General features: G+C 42.2%; 1 protein-coding gene across 1 annotated transcript in view; it reads left to right on the top strand.

Moving 5' to 3' along the window:
• The window catches only part of cdh23 (cadherin-related 23), a 646,476-nt gene that overhangs the window by 177,923 nt on the left and 444,312 nt on the right, over positions 1-24,241 (top strand). Inside the window, exons 4-6 of the mRNA XM_090235114.1 lie at positions 1,069-1,211; positions 8,994-9,041; positions 15,735-15,827. Coding sequence (XP_090091240.1) covers positions 1,069-1,211; positions 8,994-9,041; positions 15,735-15,827 — 284 coding nt within the window. The remainder of the gene's footprint in view (positions 1-1,068; positions 1,212-8,993; positions 9,042-15,734; positions 15,828-24,241) is intronic.

Below are 24,241 nucleotides of genomic sequence, written 5' to 3'. Positions count from 1 at the left end.
AGTGTACGGCTTAAAGTGGCCCTATGGACAGATACTCCAATCTTCACACACAGCTCCTTCAGGTTTATCTTTAGACTCTTTGTTGCCTCTCTGATTAATGCCCTCCTTTCCTGGTCCATGAGTTTTGATGGGCGGCCCTCTCTTGGCAGGTTTGTTGTGGTGCCATATTCTTTAAATTTTGTAATAATGGATTTGATGTTGCTCCGTATGATGTTCAAAGTTTCTAATATTTTTTTATAACTCAACCCTGATCTGTACTTCTCCAAAAATGTGTTCCTGGCCTGATTGGAGAGCTCCTTTGTCTTCATGGTGCCGCTTGCTTGGTGGTGCGCCTTGCATAGTGGTGTGCCTTGCATAGTGGTGTTGCAGAATCTGCGGCCTTTCAGAACAGGTGTATATATACTGGGATCATGTGACACTTAATAAAGTCCACCTGTGTGCATAATTATGTGACTAATTATGTGAATTGATTACACCAGATATTTTTTAGGGGCTTCATAGCAAAGGGGGTGAATACATATGCATGCACTACTGTTCCGTTTTATTTATTTATTTAAAATTTTGATAACAATTTTTTTTTTTACTTTCACTACACCAATTTGGACTATTTTATAAATCCAAATGAAATAAATTTAACTTACAGGTTGTAATGCAACAAAATAGGAAAAACACCAAGGGGGATGAATACTTTTGCAAGGCACTGTATAACTGTCTGCTCCCTCGTTTGTTCCCTGTGTCAGCATTCATGTCGTTATGTGTCCGTTGATAATTAGATGTTCACTTCCTGTACCTGCTTCTCGTCTACCATCGTCGATCCTTACACTTTTACTCAAGTAGTATTTTACTGGGTTGCTTTCACTTTTACTTGAGTCATTCTCTATTAAGGTATCTTTCCTTTTACTCAAGTATAACAATTAGTTACTTTTTCCACCAATGGCCGAAATGGCAACCTATTCACTATTTAGTGGGGAATAGGGTGCCAAATTGGGAATATGGTGCCATTTTGGACCAAAAAAAATGTCTTCCTTTGACTGACCTTCGACCAATGTTTCCCCCTGTGTATGTCAGGCACATCAGTGACCCAGCTAGAGGCTCTGGACCCAGAACAGGAGCCACTCATCTTTGGTGTCGTGGGAGAGGAGGCCATGAGGTACTTTGCCGTGGCGAGAGACACAGGAGTGGTGTGGCTACGACAGCCCCTGGACCGCGAGGTTAGAAGACACACACACACACACACACACACACACACACACACACACACAGGCACTTGCATGTACACATGCAGGTATTCACACACACACACACACACATTAATGAGAAGAGCAAGAATGTCAGAAAAGGAGGGATGGAACAGAGAGAAGTGAGATTTAGAAAGGCTTAGGAAGAGTGTAATGATGAAAGTAACAGTGCTCCCGAGTGGCACAGTGGTCTAAGACACTGCATCTCAGTGCAAGAGGTTCATTGCACTGGTTCAAATCCAGGCTTCATCACATCCGGCTGTGATTGGCAGACCTATAGGGCGGTGCACAATTGGCCCAGCGCCGTCTGGGTTTAACTGGGATAGGCTGTCATTGCAAATAAGAATTTGTGCTTAACTGACTTGCCTAGTTAAATAAAGGTTAAATTAATTTAAAAAATAAGACCAAGAACAACTTGGAAGAAGACACAAATAAAAGAGAAAGAGAAATAAGTGTATTTGTATGGAATTTGGCAAGAATGGGGTTTTAGAAAATCTTTACAAACACATCATCACATTTCAATTAAATAAACTGTATTCACATGCATGAATGCACAAGCTCACACACAAAGGTTATTATATTAAACTAAAATTAAAACTGATTATGAAAAAAACGATTTAGTAAACTGAAATAAAATAATTAACAAATATGTTTTAAAAACAAACTATTCTGAAACAATTATCTTTGACTCCAAAACTAACTCAAATAAAATAAAAAACATCATGAATGTTCAGTTTTAGTTAGCTTTGTTAACTGTGGGCAAAAATCGAGTGGGTTATTCAATGGGGTTTTAAAACTTTTGGGGGGATTTCAAGCTACAGTATCTGGCGGTGTTTCAAATAGGCCCATCTTTTATATGTCTCAAATAGATCTAGCTTGTGCATCACTATTACAAGTAATCACTACCTAACAGGGAAACAACTGTCTAGGTAGTTAACTTCATTCTTCGTACATGTACTACTAAAGTTAATAAGCATTGGATTGGTGTAAACATGGGCTATTCCTTTTAGGCCGTGACTGCGGATCCGACTTTTCACCACATGTTTCTTTCCGCACATGTGCAGAAGCTTCGGGATCATTAGTACGGAGAAAACAAGGTCAGAGAAAAGTCAGATACGCAGCCACTCCATTCCTTTTAAATCAAGTCATTTTGGGATTTAATTTATAATTTAAACCTAACCTGACCTATGACATGACCCGCGACCCGGTTTCTTCACGTATCGCGTTGACAAAAGCAAACATCACTCTGGTAAGAAGAAGTGCGGGAGTGTATGCCTTATGATTAACGAGTCGTGGTGTGATCATAACAACAAACAGGAACTCAAGTCCGTTTGTTCAGCTGACCTAGAATTCCTGACAATCAAATGCCGACCGCATTATCTACCAAGAGAATTCTCTTCGATTATAATCACAGCCGTGTATATCCCCCCCCAAGCAGATACCTTGAAAGAACGTCATTGGACTCTATGTAAACTGGAAACCACATATCCTGAGGCTGCATTTACTGTAGCTGGGGATTTTATCAAGGCTAATCTGAAAACAAGGCTCCCTAAATTTTATCAGCATATCGAATGTGCTACCCGGGCTGGCACAATTCTGGATCATTGATACTCTAACTTCCACGGCGCATACAAAGCCCTCCCTCGCCCTCCTTTCGGCAAATCTGACCATGACTCCATTTAGTTTCTCACAGCCTATAGACAGAAACTAAAACAGGATACGCCCGTGCTCAGGTCTGTCCAAAGCTGGTCCGACAAATCTGATTCCACTCTCAAGATTGCTTCGATCACGTGGTCTGATCACACGGCCTGCAACGAAAACATGCGGTCTCTCCTTCACTGCAGCCGAGGTGAGTAAAACATTTAAACGTGTTAACCCTCGCAAGGCTGCAGGCCCAGACGGCATCCCCAGCTGCCCCCTCAGAGCATGCGCAGACCAGCTGGCCGGTGTGGTTACGGACATATTCAATCAATCCCTATACCAGTCTGCTGTTCCCACATGCTTCAAGAGGGCCACCATTGTTCCTGTTCCCAAGAAAGCTAAGGTAACTGAGCTAAACGACTACCGCCCCGTAGCACTCACATCCGTCATCATGAAGTGCTTTGAGAGACTAGTCAAGGACCATATCACCTCCACCCTACCTGACACCCTAGACCCACTCCAATTTGCTTACCGCCCAAATAGGTCCACAGACGATGCAATCTCAACCACACTGCACAATGCCCTAACCCATCTGGACAAGAGGAATACCTATGTGAGAATGCTGTTCATCGACTACAGCTCGGCATTCAACACCATAGTACCCTCCAAGCTCGTCATCAAGCTCGAGACCCTGGGTCTCGACCCCGCCCTGTGCAACTGGGTACTGGACTTCCTGACGAGCCGCCCCCAGGTGGTGAGGGTAGGCAACAACATCTCCTCCCCGCTGATCCTCAACACTGGGGCCCCACAAGGGTGCGTTCTGAGCCCTCTCCTGTACTCCCTGTTCACCCACGACTGCGTGGCCACGCACGCCTCCAACTCAATCATCAAGTTTGCGGACGACACAACAGTGGTAGGCTTGATTACCAACAACGACGAGACGCCTACAGGGAGGAGGTGAGGGCCCTCGGAGTGTGGTGTCAGGAAAATAACCTCACACTCAACGTCAACAAAACTAAGGAGATGATTGTGGACTTCAGGAAACAGCAGAGGGAACACCCCCGTATCCACATCGATGGAACAGTAGTGGAGAGGGTAGCAAGTTTTAAGTTCCTCGGCATACACATCACAGACAAACTGAATTGGTCCACTCACACAGACAGCATCGTGAAGAAGGCACAGCAGCGCCTCTTCAACCTCAGGAGGCTGAAGAAATTCGGCTTGTCACCAAAAGCACTCACAAACTTCTACAGATGCACAATCGAGAGCATCCTGTCGGGCTGTATCACCGCCTGGTACGGCAACTGCTCCGCCCTCAACCGTAAGGCTCTCCAGAGGGTAGTGAGGTCTGCACAACGCATCACCGGGGGCAAACTACCTGCCCTCCAGGACACCTACACCACCCGATGTTACAGGAAGGCCATAAAGATCATCAAGGACATCAACCACCCGAGCCACTGCCTGTTCACCCCGCTATCATCCAGAAGGCGAGGTCAGTACAGGTGCATCAAAGCTGGGACCGAGAGACTGAAAAACAGCTTCTATCTCAAGGCCATCAGACTGTTAAACAGCCACCACTAACATTGAGTGGCTGCTGCCAACACACTGACAATGACACTGACTCAACTCCAGCCACTTTAATAATGGGAATTGATAGGAAATTATGTAAATATATCACTAGCCACTTTAAACAATGCTACCTTATATAATGTTACTTACCCTACATTATTCATCTCACATGCATACGTATATACTGTCCTCTATATCATCGACTGCATCCTTATGTAACACATGTATCACTAGCCACTTTAACTATGCCACTTTGTTTACATACTCATCTCATATGTATATACTGTACTCGATATCATCTACTGTATCTTGCCTATGCTGCTCTGTACCATCACTCATTCATATATCCTTATGTACATATTCTTCATCCCCTTACACTGTGTATAAGACAGTAGTTTTGGAATTGTTAGTTAGATTACTTGTTGGTTATTACTGCATTGTCGGAACTAGAAGCACAAGCATTTCGCTACACTCGCATTAACATCTGCTAACCATGTGTATGTGACAAATAAACATTTGATTTGATTTGATATGTTCCGGATAGCATCGGACAACAACATTGATGTATACGCTGATTCGGTGAGCGAGTTTATTAGCAAGTGCATCAGTGATGATGTACCAATGGTGACTATTAAAACCTTCCCCAACCAGAAACCGTGAATTGATGGCAGAATTTGCGCAAAACTGAAAGCGCAGACCACTGCTTTTAATCATGGCAAGGCGAACGGAAACATGACCGAATACAAACACTGTAGCTATTCCCTCCGCAAGGCAATCAAACAAGCTGATCGTCAGTATAGAGACAAAGTAGAGTCGTAATTCAGCGGCTGAGACACGAGATGTACAGTATGTGACAGGGTGTACAGTCAATCACAGATTACAAAAAGAAAACCAGCCCATTCGCAGACACCGATGTCTTGCACCCAGAAAAACTAAACAACTACTTTGCTCGCTTTGAGGACAATACAGTGCCACTGACACAGCCCGCTACCAAAACCTGCGGACTCTCCTTCTCCGCAGCCAACGTGAGTAAAACATTTAACCTCTTGCGACGAGCAATCCCGTATCCGGGAGCGTAATCATAGCCTCAAATGCATTAGCATAACTCAGCGGACATAAATACGCCTAGAAACTTTTCCTATTCATGAAAATCGCAAATGAAATGAAATAAATATATTCAGACACAAGCTTAGCCTTTTGTTAACAACACTGTCATCTCAGATTTTCAAAATATGCGTTACAGCCAACGCTAGACAAGCATTTGTGTAAGTTAATCATGGCATAATGCTATGCTAGCTCTGCTGGCAGCAGGCAACATTTTCACGGAAATAAGAAAAGCAACCAAATTAAATCATTTACCTTTGAAGAACTTCGGATGCTTTCACTCAGGAGACTCCCAGTTAGATAGCAAATGCTCCTTTTTTCCAAAAAGTTTATTTTTGTAGGCGAAATAGCTCCCGTTTCTTCATCATGCTTGGCTGAGAAATCGACCGGAAAATGCTGCAACTATAACGCCAATTTTTTTTCAAAATGTTCTCCATAATATCGACAGAAACACGGCAAACATTGTTTAGGATCCATCCTCAAGGTGTTTTTAACATATATATTTGATAAGCTGTCCAAAGCTGTCAATTATATGCATAGTCAAGCTATTTTTCATCCAAAAATTCAAATAGCGCCCCCTAAATCCAAGAGGTTAAACATGTTAACTCTCGCAAGGCTGCCGGCACAGACAGCATCACTAACCGCGTCCTCAGAGCATGTGCAGACCAGCTGGCTGGTGTGTTATACGGACATATTCAATCAATTCCTATCCCAGTCTGCAGTTCCCACAGGCTTCAAGAGGGCCACCATTGTTCATTTTCCCAAGAAAGCTAAGGTAACTGAGCTAAACAACTATCGCCCCATACAACTCACTTCCGTCATCATGAAGTGCTTTGAGAGACTAGTCAAGGTTCATATCACCTGGGTCTCGACCCCACCCTGTGCCACTGGGTCCTGGACATTCTGACAGACCGCCCCCAGGTGGTGAGGGTAGGAAACAACATCTCCACCCCGCTGATCCTCAACACTGGGGCCCCACAAAGGTGCGTTCTCAGCCCTCTCCTGACTCCCTGTTCACCAATGACTGTGTGGCCATGCACACCTCCAACTCAATCATCAAGTTTGCAGTGGTAGGCTTGATTACCAACAATGACGAGATGGGCCCTCAGAGTGTGGTGTCAGGAAAATAACCTCACACTCAACGTCAACAAAACAAAGGAGATGATCGTGGACTTCAGGAAACAGCAGAGGGAGCACCCCCCTATCGACTGGACAGTAGTGGAGAAGGTGGAAAGTTTTAAGTTCCTGGGCATACAAATCACGGACAAACTGAAATGGTCCACACAGACAGCGTGGTGAAGAAGGCGCAACAACGCCTCTTCAACAACAGGAGGCTGAAGAAATTTGGCTTGTCACCAAAAACACTCACAAACTTGCCAATGCCATTCGGCCATCGCTCATCCATATATTTATAAGTACATATTCTTATTCATTCCTTTAAACTTGTAGTAGTTGGTAAGGTAGTTGTTGTGAAATTTTTTGATTACTTGTTACGGGTGCACCTCAGCCACGCTCAAGGTACTAATTGATATCATAACCGCCATCGATAAAAGACAGTACTGTGCAGCCGTCTTCATCAACCTTGCTAAGGCTTTCGACTCTGTCAATCACCATATTCCTATCGGCAGACTCAGTAGCCTAGGTTTTTCTAATGACTGCCTTGCCTGGTTCACCAACTACTTTGCAGACAGAGTTCAGTGTGTCAAATCGGAGGACATGCTGTCCGGTCCTCTGGCAGTCTCTATGGGGGTGCCACAGGGTTCAATTCTCGGGCCGACTCTTTTCTCTGCATATATCAATGATGTTGCTCTTGCTACGGGCGATTCCCTGATCCACCTCTACGCAGACAACATCATTCTGTATACTTCCGCCCCGTCCTTGGACACTGTGCTGTCTAACCTCCAAACGAGCTTCAATGCCATACAACACTCCTTCCGTGGCCTCCAACTGCTCTTAAACGCTAGTAAAACCAAATGCATGCTTTTCAACCGTTTGCTGCCTGCACCCGCACGCCCGACTAGCATCACCACCCTGGATGGTTCCGACCTAGAATATGTGGACATCTATAAGTACCTAGGTGTCTGGCTAGACTGTAAACTCTCCTTCCAGACTCATGTCAAACATCTCCAATCTAAAATCAAATCTAGAGTCGGCTTTCTATTCCGCAACAAAGCCTCCTTCACTCACGCCGCCAAACTTACCCTAGTAAAACTGACTATCCTACCGATCCTCGACTTTGGCGATGTCATCTACAACATGGCTTCCAATACTCTACTCAGCAAACTGGATGCAGTTTATCACAGTGCCATCCGTTTTGTTACTAAAGCACCTTATACCACCCACCACTGCAACCTGTATGCTCTAGTCGGCTGGCCCTCGCTACATATTCGTCGCCAGACCCACTGGCTCCAGGTCATCTACAAGTCCATGCTAGGTAAAGCTCCGCCTTATCTCAGTTCACTGGTCACGAGAGCAACACCCACCCGTAGCATGCACTCCAGCAGGTGTATCTCACTGATCATCCCTAAAGCCAACACCTCATTTGGCCGCATTTCATTGCTGTTCTCTGCTATCTGTGACTGGAACGAATTGCAAAAATCGCTGAAGTTGGAGACTTTTATCTCCCTCACCAACTTCATACATCTGCTATCTGAGCAGCTAACCGATCGCTGCAGCTGTACGTAGTCTACCGGTAAATAGCCCACCCAATTCACCTACCTCATCCCCATACTGTTTATATTTATTTACTTTTCTGCTCTTATGCACACCAGTATATCTACCTTCACATGACCATCTGATAATTTATCACTCCAGTGTTAATCTGCAAAATTGTAAATATTCGCCTACCTCCTCATGCCTTTTGCACACAATGTATACAGACTCTCTTTTTTTTTCTACTGTGTTATTGACTTGTTAATTGTTTACTCCATGTGTAACTCTGTGTTGTCTGTTCACACTGCTATGCTTTATCTTGGCCAGGTCGCAGTTGCAAATGAGAACTTGTTCTCAACTAGCCTACCTGGTTAAATAAAGGTGAAATAAAAATAAATTAAAATAAACAGTCTGATCTAGAGGCACAAGCATTTCATTACACTCACATTAACATCTGCTAACCATGTGTAAGTGACCAATAAAAGTATGTATTGTATATTGCTGCCCTCCAGTAGCAAAAAGTGACATCCCTAAAACTGAAACTAAATAATATAAAAACGAAATATAAATACTTTAAAATAATATCTTAAGCTGAATAAAAACTAGCAAATCTGGTCTGAAAATTATCTAAAACTTAACTGAATTTCAAATAAAAAAATATAAGACAATATAAAAACACAAAAATACAATAACCTTGACACACAAACAAACACACAGCCTCCCTCCCACCTTCCCTCACATACTCTATGTAGGGTTATGCTGACTTGTCTCTCTCTCCATCTCTTCCAGACCAAGTCGGAGATGCAGGTGGAGTTCTCTGTGAGTGACAGCCAAGGGGTAAGAGTCAAACCTGCACTATGATCAACGCTGTGACATGATGTATCACATCCTGTCTGTCATGCAGCTCACACACTGTATATACAACTCCTGACTAACTCTCCTTGCAGTTATTTACTCTGACACCTTTCTCACACGTAACATTCTAATGCTAAAGCACACTGACATTTCAACCTACACAACCGTATAGGTCATGGTAAAGACAGTACACTTGTTACGTGCACAGATAGGGGGTCTACCTGTGCCCGAGCACCTGTCCCTTTGCCCTCCCTCTTGCCAGGTGCTCTTTTGGGTGGTGGTATATATATATATTTTATTGTATACAGTTTTTGTTGTTGTTGTTCTGAACCAACTGTCCCCAACTCGTCATGACATCATCAAGTTCGCCCACCCCTACCCCATCCATTGGTCTGCTGGGTCCACAGCTCACATGCACCAGGTTATGCCATTTTCCCAGTTTGCCCTGTATGAATTGCATGCGCAAATCCGGTCCCCGGTTGAGTGTGTGTAGCAAGCTTCCTAGTTTAAATACCAACAGTGCTGCCACAGCAGCATAACATTTGATTAACACTAGATAACACCTACATCATCATCAATATTTGGTATGTTTGCCTGCACAGCAGCACTTTATAATGTATTTACTTATAGAATCATAGCCGAGAGAAGGGTGCTGGAGGTGCTGCAGAAACCCTGATAAATTGATATAAATGTGCAAGTTATATAATTACTGCTGTTTTTTCAGAAATAAATTACATTTTTCAGAATAGCTTACTACACCATGAGTGGGCCTATAATTTAGTCACAGAGGATCAATATCTTCTTTTAAAAAATTGCCTGTCTGTGTACTGTGTGTAGCCTAATAACAAGGCATAGCCTGCAGTTGGGAAATCTGTCAGTGAACAGCATGCAGACAAAACAGGCCTTTCACAATATTTAAAATACATTCGCGGGATAACACAGGTTGGAAAGCAAATGGTTCCTGCTGAAAAGTGAAGACTAATCTTTCTGCTATCGGCTGCAAAAATATTTTAGCAACTTCCAAACAGGCCTATTGAGAGAGGCTTTTCGCACGAGCCGGCGAGTGAGCTGCACATCATTGGGTGAGTCAGTGAACTAGAAAGATTTTTTAGTGCTTTCCTTCTCATATTGTCAATAGGTGTGTCTCCACACACTTAAGCCTAGGCTATTGATGGATTCAAGACATGGGCATTTTTAATGTTCTCGGATTCTCATTTTGTCAGTGTCAAAGTAGCCTGTCATTTTGATCATCTGTGCAGTATTTAAAAATATTCTGCCAAAGTCTCCAGTCATGTAAAATGATATAGATCGCATGAAATGTGTTCATAAAAGGACACATTTTTTCAGGGACACTAGGATATAAAAAAATGTGTGCAACTTCTGTAAGCACCGCTACTCTACTTCTCTATGCCACAGCGATGATATACATGCGATCCTTTATTATAAAGGTTTTATAGAACCTCTTGTGTTCCGGTACCTAAAAGCTCCACAGGTCACTCCCCCTTTCCACTCACCACTCATGATTTACAAAATAAGCACTGAACACAGGTAGTCTAGACTCCTTATAAGCACCATATTCTAAAGAATCCACACAAGCCACTGTCCAGCTAGCCATATATCATGAGTTAGAAGATTATGAGTATTAGGCTATATTATGAAGTTATTATTTAAGAGCATTGAAGATAAATCACAATCAGTAAAAAATGTGTCGAGGTAGCTAACTAGCAGATTAACATCAAGCACCATTTGCACCATTTGTGAACTGATTGCCTCCCATCTATCTTCAGAGCTCGTGCTGCTAGGTCACCTAAACTGGAACATGCTTAACACCCAGCCATCCTACAATCTAAGCTTGATGCCCTCAATCTCACACAAATTATCAATGAACCTACCAGGTACCACCCCAAAGCCGTAAACACGGGCACCCTCATATAGATATCATCCTAACCAACTTGCCCTCTAAATACACCTCTGCTGTTTTCAACCAAGATCTCAGCGATCACTGCCTCATTGCCTGCATCCGTAATGCGTCAGCGGTCAAACGACCCCCACTCAACACTGTCAAACGCTCCCTGAAACACTTCAGCGAGCAGGCCTTTCTATTTGACCTGGCCCGGGTATCCTGGAAGGATATTGATCTCATTCCGTCAGTACAGGATGCCTGGTTATTATTTTTTAAATTTCCCCATTCAATAAGCATGCCCCATTCAAGAAATGTAGAACCAGGAGCAGATATAGCCCTTGGTTCTCTCCAGACCTGACTGCCCTTAACCAACACAAAAACATCCTATGGCGTTCTGCATTAGCATCGAACAGCCCCCGTGATATGCAACTTTTCAGGGAAGCTAGAAACCAATATACACAGGCAGTTAGAAAAGGCAAGGCTAGCTTTTTCAAGCAGAAATTTGCATCCTGCAACACAAACTCAAAAAAGTTCTGGGACACTGTAAAGTCCATGGAGAATAAGAACACCTCCTCCCAGCTGCCCACTGCACTGAGGATTGGAAACACTGTCACCACCGATAAATCCACTATAATTGAAAATATCAATAAGCATTTTTCTACGGCTGGCCATGCTTTCCACCTGGCTACCCCTAACCTGGTCAATAGCACTGCACCCCCCACAGCAACTCGCCCAAGCCTTTCCCATGTCTCCTTCTCCCAAATCCAGTCAGCTGACGTTCTGAAAGAGCTGCAAAATCTGGACCCCTAGAAATCAGCCGGACTAGACAATCTGGACCCTTTCTAAAATGATCTGCCAAAATTGTTGAAACCCCTATTACTAGCCTGTTCAACCTCTCTTTCGTGTTGTCTGAGATTCCCAAAGATTGGAAAACAGCTGTGGTCATCCACCTCTTCAAAGGGTGGTACACTCTTGACCCAAACTGCTACAGACCTATATCTATCCTACCCTGCCTTTCTAAGGTCTTCTAAAGCCAAGTCAACAAACAGATTACCGACCATTTCGAATCCCACCATACCTTCTCCGCTATGCAATCTGGTTTCAGAGCTGGTCATGGGTGCACCTCAACCACGCTCAAGGACCTAAATGATATCTTAACCGCCATCGATAAGAAACAATACTGTGCAGCTGTATTCATTGACCTGGCCAAGGCTTTCGACTCTGTCAATCACCACATCCTCATCGGCAGACTCGGTAGCCTTGGTTTCTCAAATGATTGCCTCGCCTGGTTCACCGACTCTGATAGAGTTCAGTGTGTCAAATCGGCGGGCCTGTTGTCCGGGCCTCTGGCAGTCTCTATGGGGGTCCCACAGGGTTCAATTATTGGACTGACTCTCTTCTCTGTATACATCAATGATGTCGTTCTTGCTGCTGGTGAGTCCCTGATCCACCTCTACGCAGACGACACCATTCTGTATACTTCTGGCCCTTCTTTGTACACTGTGTTAATTAACAACCCTCCAGGCGAGCTTCAATGCCATACAACTCTCCTTCCGTGGCCTCCAATTGCTCTTAAATACAAGTAAAACTAAATGCATGCTCTTCAACCGATCGCTGCCTGCACCTGCCCGCCCGTCCAACATCACTACTCTGGACGGTTCTGACTTAGAATATGTGGACAACTACAAATACCTAGGTGTCTGGTTAGACTGTAAACTCTCCTTCCAGACTCATATCAAACATCTCCAATCCAAAGTTAAATATAGAATTGGCTTCCTATTTCGCAACAAAGCATCCTTCACTCATGCTGCCAAACACACCCTTGTAAAACTGACCATCCTACCGATCCTCGACTTCGGCGATGTCATTTACAAAATAGTCTCCAATACCCTACTCAATAAATTGGATGCAGTCTATCACAGTGCCATCCGTTTTGTCACCAAAGCCCCATATTCTGCCCATCAATGCGCCTTGTACGATGGCATTCGCTTCATACTTGTCACCAAGCACACTGGCTCCATGTCATCTACAAGACCCTGCTAGGTAAAGTCCCCTCTTATCTCAGCTCGCTGGTCACCATAGCAGGTGGGATCATGCACTCCAGCAGGTATATCTCTCTGGTCACCCCCAAAACCAATACTTCCTTTGGCCGCCTCCCCTTCCAGTTCTCTGCTGCCAATGACTGGAACGAACTACAACAATCTCTGAAACTGGAAACACTTATCTCCCTCACTAGCTTTAAGCACCAGCTGTGAGAGCAGCTCACAGATTACTGCACCTGCACATAGCCCATCTATAATTTAGCCCAAACAACTACCTCTCCCCCTACTGTATTTATTTATTTATTTACATGCACCCCATTATTTTTATCTCTACTTTGCACTTTTTTCCACCTCAAATCTACCATTCGAGTATTTTACTTGCTATACTGTATCACATTGTATATAGACTTATTTTTCTACTGTATTATTGACTGTATGTTTGTTTTACTCCATGTGTAACTCTGTGTTGTATGTGTCGAACTGCTTTGCTTTATCTTGGCCAGGTCGCAATTGTAAATGATAACTTGTTCTCAACTTGCCCACCTGGTTAAATAAAGGTGAAATAAAGAAGCATTAACAACAATGATCAAATCAAATCAAAGTTCATTTGTACACCTGTTGTATTTAGCGCACTTGACAAATTAACTTTGATTTGATTTGATCATTGATGTTACAAGAACAAGTTCTCAACTTACAGTGAAATGCTTACAGACTCTAACCAATAGTGCAAAAAAGGTATTAGGTGAACAATAGGTAGGTAAAGAAATAAAACAACAGTAAAAAGACAGGCTATATACAGTAGCGAGGCTATAGAACTAGCTACATACAGACACCGGTTGTCAGGCTGATTGAGGTAGTATGTACATGTAGATATGGTTAAAGTGACTATGCATAAATGATGAACAGATAGTAGCAGTAGAGTAAAAGAGGGGTTGGCGGGTGGTAGGTGGCGGAACACAATGCAGATAGCCCGGTTAGCCAATGTGCGGTAGCACTGGTTGGTCGGCCCAATTGAGGTAGTATGTACATGAATGTATAGTTAAAGTGACTATGCATATATGATAAGCAGAGAGTAGCAGCAGCGTAAAACGAGGGGTTGGAGGGGCACACAATGCAAATAGTCTGGGTAGCCATTTGATTACCTGTTCAGGAATCTTGTGGCTTGGGGGTAAAAACTGTTGAGAAGCCTTTTTGTCCTAGATTTGGCACTCTGGTACCGCTTGCCATGCGGTATTAGAGAGATCAGTCTATGACTGGGGTGGCTGGGGTCTTTGAGAACTTTTAGAGCCTTCCTCTGACACCGCCTGGTGTAGAGGTCCTGGATGGCAGGCAGCTTAGCCCCAGTGATGTACTGGGCCGTACGCACTACCCTCTGTAGTGCCTTGCGGTCGGAGGCTGAGCAATTGCCATACCAGGCAGTGATGCAACCAGTCAGGATGCTCTCGATGTTGCAGCTGTAGAACCTTATGAGGAGCTCAGGACCCATGCCAAATCTTTTTAGTTTTCTGAGGGGAAATAGGCTTTGTCGTGCCCTCTTCACGACTGGCTTGGTGTGTTTGGACCATTCCAGTTTGTTGTTGATGTGGACACCAAGGAACTTGAAGCTCTCAACGTGCTCCACTACAGCCCCGTCGATGAGAATGGGGGCATGCTCGGTCCTCCATCATCTCCTTAGTCTTGGTTACGTTGAGGGATAGGTCGTTATTCTGGCACCACACAGCCAGGTATCTGACCTCCCTATAGGCTGTCTCATCGTTGTCGGTGATCAGGCCTACCACTGTTGTGTCGTCGGCAAACTTAATGATGGGGTTGGAGTCATGCCTGGCCATGCGGTCGTGGGTGAACAGGGAGTACAGGAGGGGACTGAGCATGCACCCCTGTGGTGCTCCAGTGTTGAGGATCAGCGTGGCAGATGTGTTGCTATCTACCCTCACCACCTGGGGGCGGCCCATCAGGAAGTCCAGGATCCAGTTGCAGAGGGAGGTGTTTAGTCGCAGGATCCTTAGCTTTGTGATGAGCTTTGAGTGTACTATGGTGTTGAAGGCTGAGCTGTAGTCAATGGATAGCATTCTCCCATAAGAGTTCCTTTTGTCCAGGTGGGAAAGGGCATTGTGGATTGCAATAGAGATTGCAATATTTTTGGATCTGTTTGGGCGGTATGCAAATTGGAGTGGGTCTAGGGTTTCTGGGATAATGGTGTTGAAGTGAGCCAACCTTTCAAAGCACTTCATGGTTACGGACATGAGTGCTACGGGTCTGTAGTCATTTAGGCAGGTTGCCTTTGTGTTCTTGGGCACAGGGACTATGGTGGTCTGCTTGAAACATGTTGGTATTACAGACTCAGTCAAGGACATGTTTAACATGTCAGTGAAGACACCTGCCAGTTGGTCAGCACACATGCCCGGAGCACACGTCCTGTAAATCCGTCTTGCCCCGCAGCCTTGTATATGTTGACCTTTTTAAAGGTCTTACTCACGTCGGCTACGGAGAGCGTGATCACACAGTCATCCGGAACAGCTCATGCTCTCATGCATGCCTCAGTGTTGCTTGCCTCAAAGCGAGCATAGAATTGATTAACCTCGTCTGGTAGGCCCGTGTAAGCAGGAATAAGTAGGATAGAGTTGTGGTCGGATTTACCAAATGGAGGGTGAGGGAGAGTGTGTGTCTGTATTTCTCCTTGCCTGTGTGTGTTTGTGCAATAACAAATCAGTACCTCTTGTGCCTTCGCAGGTGGTCAAAGACACAGTAAATATCCAGATAGGAGACGTGAATGACAACTCCCCAACTTTCCATGGCCAGCTGTACACAGTACACATCGCAGAGGTAGGCTACAGTCATGTACAGTATGTGTGTGTTGTAGTGTGATAGTGTGTCTGTGTGTTCGTGTTTGTGTGTATGTCACTTCAAAATCCCTATTGTGCCATGAGATGTTTTATACATTTTTTAAAGATAATTTTGATGTTTTCTTGTGTAATTGGAGATGGAAGGGAGTTCCATGTGATCATGGCTCTGTTGCCATGAATTTGTTTTTGACTTGGGGACTGTGATGAGACCCCTGATGGCATGTCTTGCGTGGTGTGTATGGATATGTGAACTGTATGTTATTTGACTATGTGTAAAATCTGGAATTTGTATCACAGTACGTTATAAAAATAGTTTTCCCACTCATCATCTTGATGGAAATGAATTGGGTTTTCTGCCCATGATACCATTTAACGTACTCCAAAGTATTTTTTAATTGTGTTTTATGTCATTTATCTTGGTTTGGCAATGTAATTTCTTGTTATTTTTGTTAAGTTTATTCACAACCTTTCTAAATATACAGTATGTCAACCGATTAGCTGAGCAGCCTGACTTGTTTGCCTCCACTTTTGTATAATTTATTTTTAATTCATCATCAATCCAGGAGGCTCTAACAGTTTTCACAGTTAATTTCATAACAGGTTCATGCTTGTCAACAATTGACATGAATCATTTTATAAACACTCTCAGAGGTGCATCTGGGTTCAGGTCCTCATACACATCAGACCAACATGCATTTTCTACATCCTCAACAAAAGAATCATGAGAAAACATTTTGTATGATCTTTTATCATTTACTTTAGGACCTGCCGTTGATACTTTGGCTTTCCCTGTTATTACCACAATGTTATGGTCACTACAGCCATTGGGAACTGATGATTCTTCGGAGCAAAGCTCTGTAGCATTAGTGAAGATATGATCAATACAAGTGGATGTCACATATCCAACACTATCGGTATGCACTGTAGTTGGTTGAGTGATAACGTGGGTCATGTTATAGCCATTCGTCACAGTTAGAAGCTTCCTCTTGAGAGGACAGCTAGTTGCTAACCAGTCAATGTTCAGGTCACCCAGAAAATAGACCTCTCTGTTAACATCACACACACACACTATCAAGCTTTGCACACATTTTATTAAAATACTGACTGTTAGCCTATTGTAGCACCCCAAAAGAAGAGGCTTTAGATGAGGCAGGTGAACTTGCAACCACACTTCAACAACATTTGACATATGATCTTCTCTAAGCATTACAGTGATATGGCTCTGAACATATACAGCAACACCTCCCCAATGGGCATTTGTGTATTTTCTTTAGACATTATATCCCTGGATTGTTACTGCTGTATCCTCAAAGGAATTATCTAATTGAGTTTCAGAGATTGACAGTTTATCTGTATTTGTTAAAGATCCCATTAACACACTTGTTTGATATATGTTTTAACCACTCCTATTTAAATGGTAGATTACCGGAAACTCATCAAGAAGGTCTGATTTCATTATTACTGAAACAGGATACAAGTGGTGTACATAAAGATCCAGTCCATTGAAAAAATTGGATGCCCCTTACACACCCCTTACACTCTTAAACATTCTAGCAAAATGTATAGTGCATAGAATTAATATTTTTTGATAAAGTACGACTGAAGTTTATTTATAAATGCCTGGAACATTTCAATTTTGGACAATCTCTTATAAAATGGGTTAACGTGATGGATAATAACCTTAGGTGTAAAATAGTAAATAATGGCTACTTCTCAAAAGGGTTTAAGTTGTCAAGAGGAGTAAAACAAGGTTGTCCACTATGTATTGAAATGTTAGCTATTGAAATACAGATCCAACGATAATTTCAAACGGTTAGAAATCCAGGGCTTAAAAACAAAGGTGTCATTGTACACTGATGATTCATGTTTTATTTTAAATCTACAATCATAGAGTATCTAGATACTTTTTCTAACCTCTCTGGATATTGGATCATATTGGATCACTAAAAAAGAAAACTTTTACATTACCGTGTAGTTTACAATTGTCTGATGGTGATTTGGACATACTCAATATACATATTACACAATACATAAATTATCTCACGCCGATAAATTTTTATAGAATGTTAGCAAAAATCACCCGATTAACTTTTTAGTCATATCCCAGCTTACCAATTTGCTTATGGTCTTACCTACACCTAGCAAACAGTTATTTAAAATGTATGAGAAAAAAGTATTCCATTTTATTTGGAATGGCAAGCCAGACAAAATTAAGCAGGCCTATTTATACAATGACCATGAATTTCTGGGGGCAGAAATTCTTAAATATTAAACATTAGACTTCTCACTAAAAGCTTCAGTCATACAAAAGTTTAACTTAAATCTGAACTGCTTCTCTAGCAAATTAATAAGAATGTCTCACCCCATGTTCAAGAATGGCCTTTTTCCTTTTATTCAGATTACAACGTTGCACTTTCGGTTATTTCAAAAGGAAATAATCTCCCAAATATCACTATTAAATTAAAAAAAATTAAACATAGAAAGTTGGTTGCAATTTCAATTTAATCCACCAAAAATAATACAACTAATATTGTTTTTAAATTCAAATATACTAATAGAAAAAAAAATAGATATAAAAAATAAATAAAAATAAAAACATGCTATAATCTTTCTAAATTAAATCATAAATAGGACTAGTGGAGTTATCTCACATGCAGCTATCAAAATATTTGGAAATGTCTGCTCTACCCACAATTACAACTAACTAATTCCAGCATTACTGCAAAAATGGAAGAGGCAAGTGGAAGGTAAAAAGTAGGGCATTTTTCTGTTGGCCCTTCATTGAAGACCCTAATTGGTTAAAGAAAATTGTAACAAATAAAAATTAATACCAGTTTCATTTAACCCTTGTGTAGTCCTAACATTCTGTATTCTCCCTTTGTCCTAAGGGTAAAAAATGACCCGCCTTCATTAAACCCCTAAAATAAAGGAGCTTAATTGAATTTTAACCCCAAAGCTATTTTGCATGAAGAAACAACCTGCCATTCATCACAAACGTTGTAATATCTGTTTTTTCCCTCTTCACAGTGCAGAAAGACATTTAATCAGTGGACACCACTCGTTTCTAGTAGAACACACCTGTCATAATTGTTTTCTTTACTAAAGAGAGGTTAATTATTATTATTGCTAAAGGTACTGCATAGGTGTAAATATATATTTTTTTGCAAGAGATAGCACTTGCATAGCCTAAGAAAGTAGCAGAAATGTGCAGAAAGTTGTTTTGAATGTATTTTATTAAAGGGAAACAATAACAGTCTTGTTTTTTTTGGCAACATAGTGATATATTCTTATATATTGTACAATGAAGGTTTCAACTTCAAAATTATAGTATTCTCCCATTTTTGAATCATTGCTCCCACCCACAAGGTGTACCAACAGCAATAAATATGAATAAAATAAGATAATAGATACAAAACAAAAACGTGAAGAACATAAATCAATCAACTCTAATTAGCACATGTAGGACAGTATGAAAATGTGTGTACATGGACTTTGCAGATGTATTTCTCACATGTGCAGCAGATAGTATTTGTTTGACAGTCTTTGCGGGGCAGAATTGGTATCTCCTCCTCTTGCCTGCCTCAACTACAGCCTCAGGTGGATCAGGACACGATTCAGCCCCCTGAACAGCTTTCACGAGCTGCAGAGGCTGCTGTGTGGGGGATGCGCTCCCTTCTTTGAATGTGTGGGGTTACAAGTGCCTGTCCCAGCCGCTCCAGGAACACTGTCCTCTTGTTCCGCTTATCAGGCATCCAGGCAGGGTTGATCTTGTTCAATATCACAAAGGTATTGTATGAAGACACATCAATGATGTTATGGAAGATGACCAGGGGCCAGCGGGCAGTCATCATCCTGCATCTGCAAGCTCCAATCACCTTGTCCAGGTTGTCCATGCCTCCTTTGTTGTGGTTGTAGTCCAGGATGATGCTGGCTTCCTGTCCTCACGATCACTGATATCAGCTGTTTTGTGCAGTGTTCTCAGGAGGACCAAATTCTTGTTTATCTTTGGGAGGTAAGAAACTAGAGTGGTGGTGGGGGTGAAGGCAAACTTTGATGAGAAGTCATCTCTCCACCTTGTTGCGAGGAGTGCAGGGGGGAGCTCAGGCTTGTTCTTTCTAACTGTGCCAACCATGGTGATCTTCATTTTTCAGGAGCTGCTGGCTGAGTTCAATCAGTAGCACACATAATCTCAATATCTCATTGTGTGTGTGTGTGTGTGTGTGTGTGTGTGTGTCTTTGTGTTTTTTGTGGAGTGTAAATGATTTTATAACTCCGGGTCAAAGCTGACCTTAAGACAATCGTTGTACCCTGGTGGTGTTTCAGTTTTTGTTGGTGTCACGCTAGGAAAAGTCATCAAATTTCAATTTGGAAAAATATCAATTATGGGGTTTTCCCTGCTGTTGAACATAGTGGCGGGTCATTGGCATTCTCTCAACCAGCATCATGAGATAGTTACCTGGAATGCATTTCAAATAACAGGTGTGCCTTGATAAAAGTTAAATTGTGAGATTTCTTTCCTTCTTAATGTGTTGGAGCCAATCAGTTGTGTTGTGACAATGTAGGGGTGGTATGCAGAAGATTTGGTAAAATACCAATCCATGGTATGGCAAGAACAGCTCAAATAAGCAAAGGCAAAGGGTGTCTACTTTGAAGAATCTCAAATATAAAATATATATATTTGTTAAACACTTTTTTTGGTTACAACATAATTCCATGTGTTATTTCATAGCTTTGATGTCTTCACTATTATTCTACAATGTAGAAAATAGTAAAAATAAAGAATTGAATGAGTAGGTGTGTCTAAACTTTTGACTGGTACTATATATATATATATATATATATATATATATATATATATATATATATATATATGGAGCTACAATCTATCTGCAATATTAAAGCTGATCTACCCCTCAATGTTATTCCATGCCACCAATGTTAATTTCATGAACCTTATTTCTAAGGCAACATATACTAATATGGGCTATTCTTAGCCCTTCCCTGGGTAGCTTATCTGAGATAGGCATAATGTGGAGACAAAAAAAATAGGACACCTGTTGGTGTGTGTTTGTGATATTGGGCTGAAGCTACTGTGCCGGAAGCTTGGCTCTCTCGCTCCTCCCAGTCTTTTGGGAGGGAGGGTGAACAATGAGCTTGTTGTGGCAGATGTAAGCGATGTCCCCACATTCTCTGGCAGCTTAATAGCTCGGATAAGTTATTTCCGCCTCTGGCACACAGCTTCAGAGAACTCCTCGTTGAGGAAGATGTTGGTTCCTCTCAAGTTCTTGGCTCTCTCCAGAACAGCCATCTTTGAACCTTAGTAACTTGACCACTATCGACATGGGTCTGGCACCTGGGCTGGTTACAGGTTTTTGCAACCTTTGGGCACGCCCCACCTCAATGTTCCTTTGATCCATCTGCAGCTTTTCGGTGATCGTTTTTCTCACTTTATCCTTTGTCCAGGTCTCATGTGGAGACTCTCGTATACCATCCACAACAATGTTATTCCTCATTCATTGTCCTTCTAGATAGCCTGTTTTCCCAGTCATATGTGATAATGATTCACAGACAGTGCCAATTTTGTGTGGAATTGTTTATTGTCATCTTGCTGCAAGTCTCTTTCAGGACGCCACCTCTCCCTGGAAGAACTGCAAACTGTTCTTAAGGTATTGGACCTCTCTGGTCAGATCATCCATTATTTTGTTTGTTGAGTCCACCAGTATTTGGACAAAGCTCTTGAAGCTCTTTTCCTGTTGCTGTAACAATTGCTTTTAGACATGTTTTTGTTGATTTTAAAGATCACGCACCTCTGATAGTGAAACACTGTCCTCTCCATTACTTCCACCTTCTTTAACTTTGGGAGCCATGATGGTAACAACGTAGGCTAACGCTGGTACTCCACGCAAACCAAACCAGCACAGCTCACAAGGCCGATGGAAACAGCAACAAACAGCAGAGATTTAAACAGCCACCATCCGTGGTCACAGCCACAATCGCTTTGTTTCCTTTGAATTGGGGTCTGTTTGAATAGGCTAAAAAGAAGAGCTGGTATGTGTAAAAAACATGATGGCACAGTGGACTAATGCCATGGATAGCGAACAGAAGATCATAGGTTTGAAACTCATTGATGCCGTAACACAATAAACAAATGTGTTTGCATTAATTTATGTGTCCTCTCTGTGTTTGTAGTAAAACAAATCTAACCCAAATTAAGCTCGCAGTGTTATGAAAAGTCTTATTCAAAAACGTACAAACACCTTTGGATTTCATTCTTAGAGGGTTAAGAAAACGTTCAATAATAACCATAAGAAAATGTTCACAACATTTAGAGAATGTTCTCAGAATGTTATTTAATTACCTTCAAATAACTTATAATTTCCGTTCTCAGAGTGTTAATAAAACCAACCAGGACATATTTAAAGGAACTCGAGTAAAACATTCTCAAACTGCAACTTAAAAACAAATATTCCTAGAACAGTCAGAACAGTTTGTATTTGTTCTCAGAATGTTTAAACAACATTCAATTTTAATGGTCAGAAGATGTAGACAAAGAACTGGTTTGGGAATCATCGTCTTTCTCATATTTGGAGAAAGTCAACTTGCCTTGCAAACAGAACAACTCTCCATGTGGAGTGCTGTCCTAAATCTCTACCCTACAGCTTGTCTTTCTCTCTCTGTCTACTACCTCCACTAACTCTCTTCCACCTTTTTTTTATCTCCCTCCTCTCTTTCTATCCCTCCCTTCCTCTCCCATTTTCAGTTGCTCTCTTCCCCCTCTCTCTCTCTCTCTCTCTCTTTCTCCCTCTATCCCTCTTCTTTGCCCTCTCCCCAATCTAATCCTTGATATTAAGTAATTGCCAGAGTGGAGTAAAGTGTTGGAGTGTGGAACTTCAAACAGAGGCTAAAATCTATCTCAGCGCGCACACACATATATTGTGTTGTGTTTATATTGAGTGCATAGCCTACCCCCAGTCCTCTCCAAATCTTCAAAGCCACTGGGATTTTTCTCCTCTTCAATCCATAAAGTCCAGCAAATAAATTCAGAGAAATAGGAGACTGTTTAGCCTGGCCTGTTTACCTCCTCCTATGAGTGGAGTGAAGGGTTCTCTCAGGGTTCTACCAGGGTTCTCTCTGGGTTGTCTGATGGTTCTATCAGGGTTTTGTTACAGTTATATCAGCATATATCATGGTTCTCTCAGGGTTCCAGTTACTAAGAGCTGCCAATGTCAACTGTTCATTTAAACTTTAACCCTATGCAATTACACATTAAAATAGATATAGACCTGTAGGGCAGGGATGTTATCATTCCTGTAAATACAGCATAGTTTTATTTTGATAATTCAAAAGACCAGTCAGGTTGAATTGGCTGAAATCGTGTTTCTGAAATGCTGTTATTTCAAGATAAACCATGGTAAATGCCTGTTTACTAAAGTATCACTACTTATAGAACAGGGAACAGATTGAGTCACAACACCCTCACTGCCTTATCTTCTCCTCGTTTCTAAGTCATGGGAGAAACGAGGAGAAGATAAGGCAGTGAGGGTGTTGTGACTCAATCCGTTCCCTGTCCTATCCTGTTTCCTCCACTCCGTCCCTTCTTTCCTTCCTCCCTCTCATCATCTTCCGCCTCCGACAACTTTTTGTCCCCCGCATTTTTATGGTCTCCGTCTGTGACCTCTGGTGACCACGGGCAAAGCAAACTTTGCAACATCACTCCATCAACCTGTCACTCACCGGACATGCCACAGTAACCAGTCAATCACAGATTACGGCTTTAATTAACAACTCTGAGACAACAAACTAGTTCCTGAAATTGACTGCAGAGAAAAATAGACAGGGGGAGGGACAGAGACAGAGATAGGAAAAGTAACATGGAAAGGAGTGGAAAGAGATGGGAGACAGGGAGTGAAAAAGATAGACAGAAATGTGTTATGTGTGAGAGACAGACGGAGAGAAACAATAACAATGTAAGGAGTGGGAAAGAGATGGAAGAGAGGGAGTGGGAAAGTGAGATCAAACAGGAATACAGAGAGAGAGAAAAGGGAAACAGCTAAATGACATGACAATATGAATAAAGGATGAAGAAAAGTGATGATGTACGAGCTCTTGATAGAGAAAGCAACAAGGTGGATGAAGATATTGAAAGGAACTACATCCCAGTTAGCACAGTGAACAGATTAAGCTGTTACACTGGCTCAATATGATCTGAGGACAGGGAGGGCTAGTATGTAGACGAGTGGCGTGTGTGTGTAATTGAGCACGTGTAGAGGAGAGGAGTGTGTGTAATTGAGGAGGTGGAGAGACTAGGAGTGTGTGTGTGTGTGTGCGTGTGTGTGTGCGTCTGTGTGTGCCTGCATGTGTAATTGTGAGTTTAATTTGTGGTGCTATAAAGAG

This window comes from Oncorhynchus mykiss, chromosome 1 (assembly GCF_057628025.1).
Source record: "Oncorhynchus mykiss isolate SJ-2025 chromosome 1, ASM5762802v1, whole genome shotgun sequence".
In the NCBI taxonomy this organism is placed as follows: domain Eukaryota; kingdom Metazoa; phylum Chordata; class Actinopteri; order Salmoniformes; family Salmonidae; genus Oncorhynchus; species Oncorhynchus mykiss.
Note: the sequence above shows the minus strand (reverse complement) of the source record. Positions and strands in the feature narration are given on the sequence as shown.